Source organism: Dunckerocampus dactyliophorus, chromosome 11 (genome assembly GCF_027744805.1).
Source record: "Dunckerocampus dactyliophorus isolate RoL2022-P2 chromosome 11, RoL_Ddac_1.1, whole genome shotgun sequence".
Lineage (NCBI taxonomy): Eukaryota > Metazoa > Chordata > Actinopteri > Syngnathiformes > Syngnathidae > Dunckerocampus > Dunckerocampus dactyliophorus.
In genome coordinates, this window is record NC_072829.1 from 30,099,967 (window position 1) to 30,117,497 (window position 17,531).

At 40.9% G+C, this 17,531-nt stretch overlaps 1 protein-coding gene across 5 annotated transcripts; it reads left to right on the plus strand.

The window, feature by feature from the left end:
• The first annotated feature begins 1,743 nt into the window (after nt 1–1,743).
• Nucleotides 1,744–16,585, plus strand: fibpa (fibroblast growth factor (acidic) intracellular binding protein a). Of its 5 annotated transcripts, XM_054791558.1 has the most exons (12): nt 1,744–2,066; nt 2,156–2,240; nt 2,997–3,031; nt 5,053–5,251; nt 6,058–6,184; nt 7,485–7,585; nt 7,749–7,882; nt 10,184–10,292; nt 10,412–10,475; nt 13,175–13,261; nt 13,385–13,482; nt 16,314–16,585. In XM_054791558.1, the coding sequence occupies exons 3-12, from the start codon at nt 3,022–3,024 to the stop codon at nt 16,381–16,383; spliced, it is 999 nt and encodes a 332-aa protein (XP_054647533.1). In that variant the 5' UTR covers nt 1,744–2,066; nt 2,156–2,240; nt 2,997–3,021; the 3' UTR covers nt 16,384–16,585. The 5 variants fall into 5 exon arrangements, with proteins under 5 accessions (XP_054647533.1, XP_054647531.1, XP_054647529.1 ...); XM_054791556.1 differs by lacking the exon at nt 2,997–3,031 and having other exon boundaries at nt 1,745–2,066; XM_054791554.1 differs by lacking the exon at nt 2,997–3,031 and having other exon boundaries at nt 1,745–1,812.
• The last annotated feature ends 946 nt before the right edge of the window (nt 16,586–17,531 follow it).

Consider the following 17,531-nt stretch of genomic DNA (forward strand, 5'->3'; position numbering starts at 1 on the left):
ACGCAATATTTTTATTTTACCTTCCAATGATCACTCATTTGTAGTTGTCGATATTTTATTTTGAATTTTACAGGAAGCACTCGTCTTTTTAGCACGTCATTTAACAGTTTTGATGTTTTTTTTTATCAGGGGTAGATGATAAATATTGGTCATCTGCTTAAGTCTCTCCCGGTTGGTTCTTGATATCGAAAACACCATTAAAAAATCTTAGAAGTATATTAAAAGGCTATGCTCTTATTTAAAAATAGGACTATTGCCACAGGTTCCATCCAATCCACAGGATGAAGCACATTTCCAAGGAAATGCCTCTGAAACTTCTTCTGGGATGTTTCTTGCAGGACGAGAGATGCAATAACATGTACTGTGGTGTTTAGGTTCACCAGGAAGAAAAATGTATCATATGTTTGTCAGCTGCTCGTTTCTTTTCAACAGCAACAAGAACAACGGTGCAAAAATAGTGTGCCTTGCAATGAAAACACCAGCACATTTCCAAGGAAATGCCTCTGGAACCGTTTCCTCTGGGACGTTCCTTGCAGGATGTCAGATGCCATAACATGTATTGTGGCGTTTAGGCTTATCAGTAAGAAAAGTGCATCATATGTTTGTCAGCTGCTGGCTTCTTTTCAACAAGAACAACAGTGCACAGTGCGCCATGCAATGAAAACGCAAGCACATTTCCAAGGAAATGCCTCTGATACTGCTTTCTCTGCGATGTTCTTTGCAGAATGACAGATGCATGCCAGGCGCTAACAGCAAGGAAAAGGCACCATATGTTTGTCGGGCTGCTCGTTTCTTTTCAACAACAACAATGGTGGAAAGTGTGACTGCAGGCCCTTTTTCAATACCTTTGTGCTGAGGCTTTCATACACATCCTTCCGCCCTGTGTCCCACCTCCATTGTTACACGGAGACCAGAACAATGTGGGGTGTTAACCTACCGAGGGGGTTTGCTGGTGACGGAATCAGAGCTTGTCATGTGAGTTTAGAAATCAAATGTGCAGCCGAGGGATTCCAACAAAAAGGATACTTTCACCCCCTGCATGTAGTCATTCTGAAGGACACATGCAGGAACACAGAAAAGGGAGGGTGAGACTAGGGATTTGCAGGGATTTATTTAGATTAATCGCCGGAGGAAAAGAGAGCAGATTGTGTATTTCATGCAGCAAGCTCAAGTGTCCCAGCTCTCAGGCGGATGTGCTCTGAATATTTCAAGAAACTAGGAAATAATTAATAGGCAAATCCACCAATGTCCAAAGCTTTGACATTTGAATATACTGTAAAATAATGTGTACGATCTGTAAGGGGATTAGAACATTTCACACAAGGTAAGTAAAAGAGGATGGTTATGGTTGGACTGCAATGACCCACACACTAGTGTTAATATTCATTCGATGTCTGGCCACAATACTGTATGTACAGGATCAGTTTAAGCCGCATGGGAAACATACTCTGCAACTTTTATCTGCTCAGAAATATCACAATTTAACATGAAACGCATGATAAGCTCTTAAAAGAGCATAACTGCAGAGATTCGATAATATGTGAAAAAGATCAGCAGTAGACACGATTACGTAAAGTACTTTTGGATTATGTAAGACAAATACACCAAGCGGAATGAACCGATTACATTCTCTTGAACACAAATGCTATTTTTATAAGGTGGCTTGGACATTACGTCATGATAAACCGAGACGTGTTACGTATGGTGTTGGCGCGTAGCGTCGAGACAGTAAACAACACTTCCGGTGACGTTATAAACCCGGAAGTAGATGTGTGGCGACTGCTGTTGTTGACAGTTTGCATCCACAGCATTGTACGTACGTTGACCTGAAGTAAAGAAAACAAAATCGGCTTTAAGGAAGACTTTAGTTAATTACCGCACTATTTTATGATTATTCTGGTTTAGCCTTTTGGTGTGCCTTTATTGGCATTTTTCCTTTCGCGACGCTGCAAACTTTGCGACGAGGCTAGCACGAGAAGCTAGCATGTAGCAACAAGTTAAGCTAGACAGAGAGTCATGTGATTGTAGTTTGTCGCTAAAGGTGTTTGGGAGGACGCCATAACAAGGTGTTGTGTCACCGTGACTAAATATTTAACACTTTAAATGACAGACTGCTGGTTGATTTGAACAATGTTAACATGTATTTTCAATGCAGATGGCTGTGGAGCTGGATGTGTTTGTGGGTAACACCACCATTATGGACGAGGAGGTTTATCAGCTCTGGTTGGATGGATACACAGGTAATGTACGACACCCATTCCTCTTTGGCGGTTTAAATCTGTCTGTGATAGACGATTCGACACGCATGTAAACACGGGTTACGATGCCATTCAAAAACTATAGACTTTAAAAACAGAACGATTCGATACGACTCGATTCGGCTGACAAATAACTGTAACGGATTTCAGCAGCAGCAAAAAACGTGTCCCAAATTACATACTCATATTTTGTGAAAATTAAATGAAAAGGAAAGGATGTGGAGGGCCCCAATGACTAAGTTCGCCCCTGGTGGACATTGATCTTGAAGAAGCTAATTCTATCAGAGTAGCATTCTCACAGTGTTTTCACATGTGCAAGAGCTAGGGGCTGTCAATGGATTAAAATATTTAATAGTGATTAATCACATTGTTGTCCATAATTAACAGATAATTACATTTAATTATGGTTGAAAAAAGTAGAAATGCAGGGATGTAAATCTCTGGTAAACAATTTGATACTCAACTACAATGCTAAATACATCACATTTTATGTAAAGGGTTCTACATTTTTTAAATATGGGCCCTGATTTGATAAAAAAATAATATACGGTTAGAAATCCTCCAGTTTTTGTTTTTTTTAATGCGAGCGCCGATTTGTCCCACTTGACGGTCCTTGAACGCACCTTCTCAGGTTCTCACACGCTGCACAGATAGACACTTTATTCATCTCTAAGAGAAACTCACACAGATTGACTACTATACTGCATTTGTACCCGTTTTCTTTCACCTCATATTTAGTCCCAAATGCTGGTACTATGTGGGAATGCATAAAGGTAAGATTTGATGACCTTATTGAGTACTAATGAGCATATTTGTGGTATGCAGCCTCTCTGAAAAACAAGTCCAGGCTCGTACTGGTGGATAGTGGTTCTGTATTCATTTAGTGCTTTTAATTTGATGTTGTTCCTGTCTTAGTTTTACCCAATCCATCATAAATAAGATAAATGAGATGGCTGTTACAGTGGTATGAAAAAGTATCTGAACCTTTTGGAATTTCTCACATTTCTGCATAAAGTCACCATCAAATGTGATCTGATCTTTGTCAAAATCACACAGATGAAAAAACTTTGTCTGCTTTAACTAAAACCACCCAAACATTTATAGGTTTTCATATTTTAATGAGGATGGCATGCAAACAATGACAGAAGGGGGAGGAATAAGTAACTGAACCCTCACATTTAATATTTTGTGGTCCCCCCTTTGGCAGCAATAACTTCAACCAGACGCTTCCTGTAGCTGCAGATCAGTCTGGCACATCGATCAGGACTAACCTTAGCCCATTCTTTTCTACAAAACTGCTGTAGTTCAGTCAGATTCCTGGGATGTCTGGCATGATTCGCTGTCTTGAGGTCATGCCACAGCATCTCAATGGGGTTCAGGTGTGGACTTTGACTTAGCCACTCCAGAACGTGTATTTTGTTCTTCTGAAACCATTCTGAAGTTGATTTACTTCTGTGTTTTGGATCATTGTCTTGTTGCAGCATCCATCCTCTTTTTAGCTTCCACTGTCTGACAGACGGCCTCAGGTTTTCCTGCAAAACATCCTGATAAACTTTTGAATTCATTTTTCCATGAATGGTTGCAAGTTGTCCAGGCCCTGAGGCAGCAAAACAGCCCCAAACCATGATGCACCCTCCACCATGCTTCACGGTGGGGATGAGGTGTCGATGTTGGTGAGCTGTTCCATTTTTCCTCCACACATGACGTTGTGTGTTCCTCCCAAACAATTAAACTTTGGTTTCGTCAGTCCACAAAATATTTTGCCAAAACTTCTGTGGAGTGTCCAAGTGCCTTTTTGCGAACATGAAACGAGCAACAATGTTTTTTTAGACAGCAGTGGCTTCATCCGTGGAGTCCTCCCATGAACACCATTCTTGGCCATTGTTTTACATGTAGTTGATGTGTGCACCGAGATATTGGACTGTGCCAGTGATTTCTGTAAGTCTTTAGCAGACACTCTAGGGTTCTTTTTTACCTCTCTGAAGATTCTGCGCTGAACTCTTGGCGTCATCTTTGGTGGACGGCCACTCCTTGGGAGAGAAGCAACAGTGCCAAACTCTCTCCATTTGTAGACAACTTCTCTGACTGTCGATTGATGAACATCCAGACTTTTAGAGATGGTTTTGTATCCTTTCCCAGCTTTATACAAATCGACAATTCTTGATCGGTCTCCAGACAGCTCTTTTGAGCGAGCCATGGTGCACATCAGACAATGCTTCTCATCAAGACAATTCTTACCAATTCTGTGTGTTTTATAGTGGGCAGGGCGGCTTTAAACCACTCATCAGTGATTGGGCACACACCTGACTTGAATTGTTTGGTAAAAATTGGTTTCAATTGCTCTTTAAGTCTCCCGAGGCAGAGGGTTCAGTTACTTATTCCTCCCCCTTCTGTCATTGTTTGCATGCTATCCTCATTAAAATATAAAAACCTATAAATGTTTGGGTGGTTTTAGTTAAAGCAGACACTGTTTTTTCATCTGTGTGATTTTGACAAAGATCAGATTACATTTGATGGTGATTTTATGCAGAAATGTGAGAAATTCCAAAAGGTTCAGATACTTTTTCATACCACTGTATGTATGTACGTTGTGCTGATATGTTGAAACGTTTTCGCAGTGACGAGCTAGCATCCTGCTACTATTTACATCCCTTCTTGTCTTCGGTCATGCTAAGCTACGGAGCATGCGCAACCCCCACTTCCCTGTGCTGGGACCCTTACTAGGGTCAGTGGAACAGAAAATGAATGGACACGTGGAATTAACCAGTCTCGACTGATTTGTTCACTTTAACAGTAAATGACGCGGTGAAGGTAAGAATGGAGGGCGGCGTGCTGGAGGAGTGCGAAGCCAGTGCAGATGTTCTGCTGAGCGACACCATGGACCAGTACAGAACTTTCCAGATGTGCGAGCGTCTGCTGCACAGCCCGGCCAAACTGGCCAACCAGCTGCTGTTCCAGATCCCGCCTCATCGACAAGCCATGCTGATAGAGAGGTGATGCAGTGAGACGTGATGTTGTTCTGAGCAACACTGATCCGTTCATTGAACAGTTACAGTAGAATGCTTAAGGTTTGTGCTCTTTGGATTTGGAAACTATGCTTCCCACTGTTGCCGGCATGAAATCTTTATCTGTTTTAAGGAATTTCTAATAGTCATACACGTGTAACAGCAAGACCACCACCGGCGGCTGGCATACGTTACAAATAATGTCTGGATTTTTCCTGCATAAAAATTGGCGTACGTTGTCATTTGGCCTAAATAAGATGATTGGTCACTCATCGCTGTCTTATATTCGCATAGATTTCCGTAGCGCGTCCACGTACACAGAAGCAGTTTTAGAAAGGAGCTCAAGAATTTTCAGTCATTATGTTGCTGTTAGGGATGCTCCCATCAGGGTTTTATGCTGCCCATTCCGATGCCGATCACCCTTGACTGAGGTCAGCCGATACGATACCTATCACATGGATTATGTGTACCTTTCTCTATTTATTTATGAGTGCTATAGGCCAGGGCTGCCGTTAGACACTTCCAAGGGCCAGAACAGAAGAAAATAATACAAATATATTTATTAAATAGAAAGTATCCTGCTTAAGCTAAAGAGAATAAATTGAGTGTCCAGGTTGCAGGGTCTCCAACTTTCGTCCTTCTTTAGGGGTTGGGGTTTACTTCCCCATGTATGAATTTCTGTTTTTAAGATCAAATGCGTTGGCCTATTTACGTAGTTCCTTGTTTCTTCCCTGACAAAGTCATTGAGAGTCTAACTTTAGTCACCTCTTTTTCAATCTGTGCTTCTGATTTAGATACTACGCTTTTGATGATGCATTTGTGCGTGAAGTTCTGGGGAAGAAGCTGTCAAAAGGAACCAAGAAAGACTTGGACGATATCAGTGCCAAGACGGGTGTGACTCTGAAAAGCTGCAGACGTCAGGTAAGTCTCACACAGAAGCCAGTCTGAATGAATGTTGAGTTAGTTCAGTCTCATGTGTGTTAGTGGTTGCTTGACACCTTCAAAAATGTAAAAATGTATTCATTAATAAACGATTGGTGTTTGTGGTTGAATATGACCCATTATTAGTAAAAAAAAAAAAAAAAAAAGCATATTTAATCAAATTGTACGTATTATTCGCTTAAATTAAGCATTTTGAAGAATAAAAATAGCACAATGAATGAAAATACAAGTATAATGCATTCAAAAGATATGAAATGTAGAGTAATAACTGACTGGGAAGTGACGTGTGTGATGTCAGCTAGCTAAAGTTGACTGTGTTTACCTGAGTGTTAGCAGCAGACGCTGGGGTGGAGAGTATACAGCAGTGACTTGTGTGAGTTGTGGCCGACAGCAGCTCATGCGTGAATGTTCACTTGTTATGTGTTCTCTGCTTGTTAATGAGCCGATCAAAGTGCATGATGAGTCTCTCCTTAATCACAAACAGTGGTCAGACTGGTCACGATGTGTCAGTAGCGGCACATTGATGAGACAATAGCCACGGCAGGAAATACGGCGTCAATGCTAACGTGTGAGTCTATGTTATGTCTTGTCTTATTATGTCTACTACTGTATATTGGGTAATACAAGTGCACAAGTGACTATGGGGGTGTTATTTCATGTCTAGAGGGCTCCAATAATGTTAAAAACCATATTTAGAAGGTCGTAAAGAGGTTTTTATGCTCCTAACTATAAAAATACTCCTTTTTATCAATAAGTAATAGTACTTCACGGAAGTTCACTTATCACGGTTGGGGTCTAGATCCAATTAACTGCATATAAGACGGATTACTGTCCTGCATCTTACTGGGAAGAGTGTAAAAATACTATATTTTGTACACACTCCCACTATGATGCAGTGCAGTTACTACAACCTCAATAACAAACACTGTTTAAAAGAATCTGCTCATGTCCATTGCTTTGTTGCTGACTGTTGTCCACGTACAGACGTGTAGTGCTCCGGCTTTGTACAGTAGGTGACGCTCACATGGACGTTCCATTCCACCATTTCTCAACTGCCATTTTCCCAAGTATTTCACTCGCTCCATTCCTCCTCTGGTCATTTCCTGTGGGAATATGCCATAAGTCATCTAAAAGAAAAGTGAATTTCGATACGACCACTGTATACCAAGCATAACCGAATACCTTGTGTTTTTCTTCATTGCATCATCATATGTATGTTTCATTGAAAGGGAGTTAATGTGCTGCGTGTGGGTACTCTAATAGATGAGTCTCATTTCAGTTTGACAACTTCAAGCGTGTTTTCAAAGTCGTGGAAGAGCTAAAGGGCCCCCTAGTGGAGAACATACGTCAGCATTTCCTTCTCTCTGACAAGCTTGCAAGGTAAACATGCCTTTTAGGCTTTTGAGTTCACTACTAAAGTATTGCTAATTTTAGTTTTATGTATCACAACTTAGGTTTTTAACTAATGTAGGATTTTAACAAACTATCCAGGATATTCACACCAAAGAAAAAAAAACTGACTGCCCTTCCTGGCCTGTTTCAGGGATTACGCTGCCATTGTTTTCTTTGCCAACAATCGCTTTGAGACGGGGAAAAGGAAGCTGCAGTATCTCACATTCCAGGACTTTGCTTTCTGCGCCGGGCAGCTTATCAGCCACTGGACAGTCGGAGCCGTTGGTGAGGGATTTTGTTTGCTCGCATGAGATGAAAGTGACGTTGCGACTCGTTTGAGGCATCCATTATCCAACTGTCTTAACGTTTAACTGTGAGTGTTACAGAGGAGATAAAGCCAGAGGGGTACATCCAAGAAAAACACCGCTCTGCAGTAGGGTTTTTTTTCTTCTTCTTTTTTTTTTGCTTATGATGGCTGAGGGTGCAACTTGAATGCTACTCATAAGGCCGACCACCACCACATTTGTATCAATATCAAATTGTACACCTTCATTGGGGCTGCATAAAAAAACAAATAAAACACTTTCACACCAACATGCGCTAACATTTCAAAATGACGATTTTAAAATTTGACCTAAGCTGCATCACAAACAAACGCTGTCAATTTTACTTAAAGGGTCCCCGACGTGATTAATCAACTTTGCTTAAATGTTATATATTGTTATGTAAGTATGTCCTACATTGTTTCATTTCTGAAAGTGAACGATAAATTTGCAAAAATGACATTTATAGTTGATGCATCAGCCATGATGAGTTAGCCCCCGATGTTCAGCCTCAATTCTGGAGTACTATCACTCAGGTCAACAAACATAGAGGTGTACGAGACAGAGGAGGTTTACAGTGATTATAGCCAAGGTTTGAGCCATGTGTCAATAGTTTTAATGAAGAAACATTTGGAGATGAAATAGAGAACTTGCAGAACATGGACTTAAAGGGATAGTTGGGGTTTTTTGACATGAAGTTGTATGAAGTTGTATGACATCCCCATCAGCAGTGTAGTCCATCAACAGTGACTTGGTCACGCAAGTCCAGTTCTGGTTGGATTTCCGCAACGAAGAACGTAGTTCTGTTTAGTTGTTGGGTCATATAAGTAAAGAGTTTGGCTTCTCAAAACAATGTGCGTTCAAAAGAGTAATACCTTTGCATCATAAAAATGCCTCCTTGAAAAAAATCAGACCTCACAAATTGCTCGGTGTTGTATTTGTCTCCCGCCGCATCCCTGATTTGATTAAAGTTTGTCATTGTTTGACAGCCCTACCTTTAATATTCGAGTAATATTAAAGTGTAAAGGGTGTCTGCACCAAAAGGCCATGCCTGCTTGCTAAACAGTTTTTGTGTAATCTTGGCAATGGAAACATAAACTTCCTTTGCAGAGGTCAAAATTCTGAGTGCTTTCCCTTCCCTCGGCACGCTTTGTCAAAGTTTTTCCTATGTCTGTTGGCCACCAGAGGTCCTCAGGCGCCCGTACAAAGAATGACAGGTGATTACACTAGGTCCCCAACCAACGAACACAATTGGTTCCAGACGACCGTTCGCAAGTCGATTTGTTCGTAAATCCAACAAAAGGTAATATTACCAATGATATAGGTACTACATGTACGTGTATACATATACAGTATATGTGTATGGATGTAAATATGACTTTGCATGTAGTAGTAATATTAAATGAGGATAATTAATGAAAAAAACAATTATAAAAGTGATATAATAATACGTAATGATAAATGTTATTTACCTTTCAAGAGGAGTGGTCGAGCATACGCCGTTGGTGGTAGTGGTGGAGGCAGACATATTGGAAAAAAAGGACAAATCGTCGTGGTTAGACTCTTCTAAAAGAGGTAGTGTTCTGTGGGTGGTGTAGAATTAAGCAGGCCTATTAACTCTTCATAAACTTTAATCACACGCTCTGTCCAGGTTGTATCATACAGCTACAATTTAGCCTTCTCTCTCCTCTTCCTCTTCTTCCTCTACCTGTTGGTCCCATTAGCAGTGTTACAGTGCCTTCTACCGGGCAAGCATGTAGCAGTATAAATATGGAGTTCCAAAAGGCAAAATACATGAAAATATAGACCAGTCAGCTTGCGTTTGTATCTCCGAATGTTCGCATGTCGGATGTTCATAAGTTGGGGACTTAGTGTATTTTGGTTTTACAGCTGAATTTGAGAGAGATGATATACTTGAATGGCTAACAGTGCTACAAACGTATTTGGACATTGGCAGACGTCATACTCCACCACCATGGATTTGAAATAAAACAAGAGGTGTGGTTAAAAGTGTAGAGACTTTCACAGAAATATAAGACATACAGGCATTTTATATAGTAGTCGGACTCTTTACTATGGTGATTGGCTGTGTTCAGCCCACTTCCTTGTTACTGAAAGAAAGATTAAGCAGTTAAGTCTGGAGTTAGTATTGAGCTGACATTTGGCTGAAAAAACAACAAAAATAAAGCAAAAACTTTAGGGGGAAACAACAAAAACGCAGCGCTATCCTATAAAGTGACGTCAGTGTGTCTTACTCTTTTAGATAACATGGTGGATGACATGGACGTGGATCTAGACAAAGAATTTCTACAAGAGCTGAAAGAGCTGAAGATTTTGATCTCTGACAAAGATCTGCTGGATCAACACAAAAGGTCTGACACGGTCACACACAAACATACGCAGACGTTTGCTGCTGAATAGTGAAAACAAATGAGTTTTTCCCCAATATGAGCTTAATCTTTTGTCCTTTCTATGCTTTGCGTCCATACAGTCTTGTCTGCACGGCCCTCAGGGGGAAAACTAAAGCTTATAACGAGATGGAGGCCAATTTCAAGGTGAAAAACTTGGAAAAAGTTCCTTATCTTTCTGCTAGAGAGTACACTCCTGATAAAAATTTTAAAACCAGTTGAAAAATGTCAAGAATGTACATTTTGCACTGTTGGATCTTAAGGAGGTTCTACATAGAGATTCCAAATTCTAAAAGAAGAAACGGGGGTGAGAAAAAAGTAATTTATTGCAAAGAAGCATTGAAGTGAAATAGGCTGTTCATCTGCTGATCAAAGGTTTAAGATCATAGCTCGACCCTAAACCCCCCCGAAATAGAAAAAATAGAAAAATGGGTTTGGGCATGCTTGGTGGTGAAGATGGCTTCACGGAGGGCATCCACTGTCTGGAGCTGATGTCCATTTTATAAATCCATCCCCAAATGTTCTCCATTGGATTTAGATGAGGGGAACATGCAGGATGGTCCAAAAGAGTGAGCTTATTTCTCTGGAAGAAGTCCTTTGTGAGGTGCAGCGTTATCCTGTTGAAAAATCCAGTCATTACCACACAGGGATGAAGGATGCCCCCTGCAGCATCTTCACATAGCCATCTGCCGTTTGACGCCCCTGCACAACCTGAAGCCATATTGTTCCATTGAAGGATCATGATGGCGCCCCCTCCACTGTGCCGTGTGGGAAACATCCAACGTTGGAAGCCATCATGACCATCAAGAGAGAATAAAACTTTCTCCCACCTTTCAGTGTCCCATGTTTGGTGCTCTCCTGCATATTCCAAATGCCCGATTTTGAAGAGCTTTTTTCTTCTTAAAAGCCTTCTCAGGCAGATGAAGTGTGGTGGTTATTGGACTGCACTCGACACCAGTAACAACCTTCATTTGGGCCGAGGGTCTTGACGAACAGCCAACGGGATCCTCCGGCTCATTTTTTTTGGGTCTACCGCTTGACTTTTTTGTTCCACGAGCCTCAGGATGTTTTTCAGAAGTTTGAAATGACTGTCTCATGCCGTCCAACCTCATCAGCAATGGAGTGCTGCGAGAGGCCTTATTCATGCAGCTCAACAATCCCACCGCGTTCAAAGAGAGAAAGCTGACACAAACACAAAATCACATTCTATCCACATTATTGCCAACATTTTGCCTTTTCAAGGCTGTGCTCTAGAACTTTTGATCGACTGATGAACGGCCTATTTCACTTTAAAGGGATAGTTGGGATTTTTTGACATCCCCGTCAGCAGTGTAGTCCATCAACGGTGACTTACCCCACGCTGAAAAACGTACTTCCGGTTAGTTGCTGGGGTTACTTAAGTAAAAAGTTTGGCTTCTCAAAACAATATGCGTTAAAAAGAGTAGTAATACATTTGCCTCACAAAAATGTTTGTCCATTCTTACGTGGTGAAGATGGTGTCATTACGCCAGCGCTGCAGCCAGCTTTTTTAGGTATGTGTTCCACAGCGGAGGAAGGTGCGAGCGTGGCAGCCATCTTCACCACATACACAACAATGGACAGGCGACAGCGTGCAGTGATACACTGGTAGAGAGAAAGTAACACCATGTGATTGTGAGGTCTGATTTTTTCAAGTAGGCATTTTTTGTGATGCAAATGTACAGTGTTCCCTCGTTTATCACGGGGGATAGGTTCCCAAAATAGCCAACCATATGTGAAATCCTCGAAGTAGCCAACTTAATTTGTTTGCAATTGTTATTATCTATATTTTAATGCTGTAAAACCCCTCACCATACACTTTATACACTTTTCTCAGACAGGCAATAATATTTTCTCACATTTCTCTCTCGTTTAAACACTCTCAAAAAAGTTCAAACCTTTGTTTGAATTTTAACGATCAACCTTAATGATCAACACAAAAAGTGATTAAGTCACCCACGCATATTTCACTCCTGTGACCGTGCCTTTTCGTCCTGGTGCCGTTCCGCTGTACTGAAGCGTTTTTTTTATCCTCCTTAAAACATATTGCTGCAGACGAACCCAAGATTCATTTACAAGCTAGCAAGCTAGCGATGACACAGGAAGACACGGCAGGACTGCACGAAGGAGATTGACTGACTGACAGTGGTCTACAGCCAATCAGGATGCAGAAAACAATGGGCAGTGCAGACAGATCAGAGACACTCAACTTCCCACAATGCAATTCTTCTTAAAGGGCCAGGCTCGGCCTGTAACAGCCTTCATAGTTGTAATAAAAAATAAATAAATAAAAGCACAAAAAAAAATCAGTGAAACAGCGGATCCGCAAAAGGTGAACTGCATTAGAGCGAGAGAACACTGAATTACTCTTTTGAACGCATATTGTTGAGAACCCAAACTCTTTACTTACATGACTCGAGCAACTAAATGGAATTGGGTTTCTCATCACCAAAATCTGACCAGAACTGCGCTCACAGCACCAAGTGTGGGGTGAGTCATCGTTGATGTCACACAACTTCATACACTTCATCCCAACTGTCCCTTTAATGCTTCTTTGCAATCAATTGTTTACTGCAAAGGATTTTGTCTCACTCCTCCTTAGAACTTCCCTAAGATCCAACAGTGCAAAATGTAAATTCTTGCAGTTTTTCAACTGGTCTTAACTGTTTGATCCTGTGAAGACACGTGTCCAACACATGTCCTACACTTTAGTTCAGCTTGCCATCGTGTTTTTGGTTGTTTGCAATTTTAGAACTGTATTTTTTTTTGGCCAAATGTCAAATTGTTTACTTTCCACCGTACAAATGAATGCCTGGTCATCATTCCAGAATCTTTCCAGAGGCCTAGTAAACATCGCAGCCAAGTTAACCAACACAAAAGACGTCCGTGATTTCTTCATTGACCTTGTGGAGAAGGTGTGTTTTTTCTTCTTCTTCCTCCTCAAAGTGCAGTGTAGTTGTCAATCAGGGGCCAGGTTTGCAAGGCTAGAAGCTGCGTTATGTTAACACTCTCCCCTCCCTTCCCGCTTGTGCCTGGAGTTTATTGAGCCGTGTCGCTCCGACCGATGGACGGCGTCGGACACGAAGCTGTATCTGACTCACTACGCCAACTCCGTACACATACTGGACACCTTCAAGTGAGTATTCCTGGGGTGGCACCAGGCCCACCAAGGATGTTTTTATCGCCTCCAACAGGAGCCACTCTTTAAAATGGGCTACTTTGAGAAAACTAAACACAGTCAGATAAACACTTTGGCCATTTGGTGCTTGCTCGTCACGTCATACGTCCTCCTGTTGAAGACGCGGTGTCACACTGTCTCATCAGTGCTTCCTTAAACTCTAGTTCCAGTGGAACCTCAGTTCAAAAACAAACCATGGTGGGACGCTGGCCGACCTACAGTTTGTTCGAACAGTTTTCCCAGAGGAAGTAATGAACATTGAAATGATCTGTTCCAAGGTCACTGTACAACTTTAGGCGACATCTTAACTTTCTGAACAGTCATACGAGTGTGAAAAGAAGCTAACCACTGTAATTAATCAGATCCCTATACAGTAATCCCTTGTTCATTGCGGTTAATTGCTTCCAGACCTGACTGCGCTAAGTGAATTTCCGCAAAGTAGGATTGTAGTCAGAATAAATAGAATATTTTTGTAGTGATGGCATGGAAAACCTGTTTATGATCTTCTAAATACGGGTTTTTAACATTATTAGAGCCCTCAAGACATGAAATAACACTTCTATAGTAACATTTACGCTCCTGTTACCCAATATAATAGATAATTAGAGGAAATAGAGGAAATAAACCATATTAGACATAAATAAGATAACAGACGTTATCGCACGTTAGCAGTTCCTTGTTGATTTTCTCTACCAGCGTTCTTCCTTGCGGCTTAAAATGGCTTTACACTTGTATTATCCAATATTGTAGACAGAATAAGAGCAGTGGCCAATGTAAAATACAGTACTACATTCACAACTACAATGCTTCTTCTGCCTTGTATTTGTGTATTAGGTCATTTAGTTTGCTCCATTTTATGCTTGAAAATGCTGAGTTTAAGCCAAGAATAAGTACAATTTGCCTAAATATGCATATTTTGTTTACTAGTAATAACCAGAAAACGGTGCTCATTAATGAATTCCTTAATTTCTGAAAAAGCGTGATATCGCGAGGGATTACTGTAACAACAAAAGGATCTCAGGAGTTAGTACTGCTAGTCCTCAGGATGAACTTCATTCTTGTGAACGCGATATGTCTTGGAGATGCACCTCACACATCAAAATTGTAAACATTCTTAACTGTTCTTAAGTCTACAAAGAAGTAAAACAAAAAAGAAGTAAAACAAAATAGCGTTGCTTAAAATGATTAATAATTGAGGCTGCTTCTGCTTTCAGACAAGGGGTCAAAAAGCAAAGACGCAAACACAGTTAAACTCTCATTGAACTAAGATTTATTAGGGCTGTCAAAAATAGCGCGTTAACGGCGCTAACTTAATTTATTTTATTAATTACGTTAAATTTTTTTGCGTCATCGAAGGGGACCTATTATGCTTTTCGTTTCTTCTGACTTATAAATGTTGTTACAATGTTGTATTCTCGTGTTAAACCAGTGCGACAGATGATGAGGTTTGCACATTTGGAAGTGAGACCTGTAAGCAGTTTTGGACGGCTCTCCACGCTGTATTTTACAGTTTGTTGTTTTTTTAACACCGAGTTCTATTGATGTTAGTGCAATCCAGACTTCCTTCTATGGGCATGCCCAGGCAAACGCTGTAGTCCTGCCTTCACACCGCTCTGCTTCGCTCTGCTCTGTCGTGTTAGCATGTATGGCTCCCAGGAAATTTATCTGTAAATGTTTATTTTGTGTCAGTACTCTGACAAAGGGGTTTGGAAGCACTGAGGAAGTCCTTGGGAGCGCTTGGGAGTGTGAGCTTGGTGGGAGGCGTACCTAGAGGACGGGGTAAATTACACAGATCGTTTGGGCGGGAGGTAGGAAACACTGCAGAAAGAGGTGCAGAGATCTAGAAAGCTTTATGTGCAACTGCTCTATAGCAGTCCAGAACTCAATACAAAGGCCCGAAAATGAGTATAATAGGTCCCCTTTAACGCATGCGCATCATGGCAAGCCGCACCTCTCTGTCATGACCACAGAAGGCGGCGCCACCACAGAGTCACACCGTCACTCTTTGCTAACTTTATTCTGACCCGAACACATCAATAGCGGTGCGGTTCCAACACCACGTATGTTTCTCCAACTCAACAAACACGCGGGAACTCGTGATGTGCGGATCGACGCTGAAATATCAATACATCTGATACAGCTCTTCATTCTCTAAAATCGATTCCCATATCAAAATATCGATACTTTCGACACTTCCGTCATTTTAGGTAATGTTGGACTGAAACGATTGTTTGTTTGTTTGTTTGTTTTTTAAACGATGACCGATCGTAAACAGAGCCGTGTGTGAATTATGAACGTTTTCATTCTCATAGTGGTTCTTGATAATTAATCAATTATTTTTAAAAATGATTTTAATGTTAAACATTTCTTCTTTCATTTTCACACAGCAGGAGCTTGGCTATATTGTAAATAGCCCCGCTACCTCAATATACTTCAGGGTTTTTAATAAATCAATAGCTTTAAATTGTTCATTTATTTAATTAATAATTTATTTCAATGTAAATAGAATTTAAATTGAAATATACACACACACACACAATTGTTCCTGATGGCCGTTGACCTGCATAGCTTCCACTGTATCTTGTTTTTCACGTAAGCACTGTGGAATGAAATCCGCTACAGGTTTGCATGGCACCTCCACGCGCTTAACAAAGAGATATTCATAAAAAGAAACAGAGCGCAGCCCATTGCTTTGCTGAGTGAACACAGGTGGCCTGTCTCCAACTCACTAATTCACTTTTCTGGCGCTTACATTTGATTCGGGTCTCTCTCTCTCTCTCCTGCATCAGACATCAAGTTGTGTGGGACAGATACATGGGCGTCATCAAAAGCTGCATCTTCAAAATGTATCACGACTGAAAAGGTTTTTCTCCACCCCTTCTTGCTGTCGTTTTGTTTAACCCCCGTCCAAGCTGTTATCTTATCCCCCTCGGTTTGTGCTTCCCCTTGTTTGTCTTGTGAGTAATTCTTATGCGTTATTATATCCCCCGGACTGCTGGTGTCCTCTCGGTGTCTATATGTTTGGTTTGTAAATAAAAAGAGCATATTTACACCAAGATGTCATAGTGTTTTATGTTGCTGTGCTGTTTTATGTCACAGTTTTATCTGGCTTATAACGACATTAAAAGCCAGTCCAGATCGCTGGGTTTACACGCTGGATGGAGATAAGAGTTGGAACGGGAGAATGAAGGCCACATTTTTAAAACAAGAGTGACTGTAGCCGCAAAATAAGCCCTTCAAGGGTCCCTGGCATGATTCATCAACTTTGCTTCAACATGTTAAATATTGTTTGTTCTACATTGTTAGAATTTTGAAAGCGAACGTAAAATTTGTAAAAATGACATTTATAGTTGATGGCGCCACCCATGGTGAGCTAGCTCTCGCTGTTCAGCCTCATTTCCGGAAGTGACGTCATCGGAGTGACACCTCTCAGCTAAAGCAGAGTAAACAAACGCTTCTTGACGTAGATGGTTGACTTGGTTCAGTATATTTTTCATCAAAATAGTAGTCATGCCAAAATGTGGTGTTGCTGCTGGATGTTCGCAGTATCCCAGTGATACTGTAAGTTTGTTTTCTTTTCCAAAAGAGGAAGGTTTAAGACAACAATAGACAAAGCAAGTGCAGAGAACGAGAGACAGATGGATGCCCACCTCGAGTTCCGTCCTTTGCAGTGATCATTTCACTGATGACTGCTATGAAGGAACACCTTTACAAGAAGCATTTGGCATGAAAGTACGCTATAAACGCATTTAATAAAAGGATGCTGGTACACAGGAAAGAAAAGATGAGAACAACTTTAAAGTTGCCACAGAACAAAGTAAGTCTTTTCTTGTTTACATAATGTCTTCTAAACACAATTCTATGATAGCGACAAGGCTTTACGCTCATTAAGCCGATTTAAAACAATAATTGAAGGATAAGCACATCCTCACCATTTGGTGTTTTGAACCTTCATCTCCAAGTCTTACGGCCTAAGTCCGTGTTCTGCAAGTTCTCTTTTTCATCTC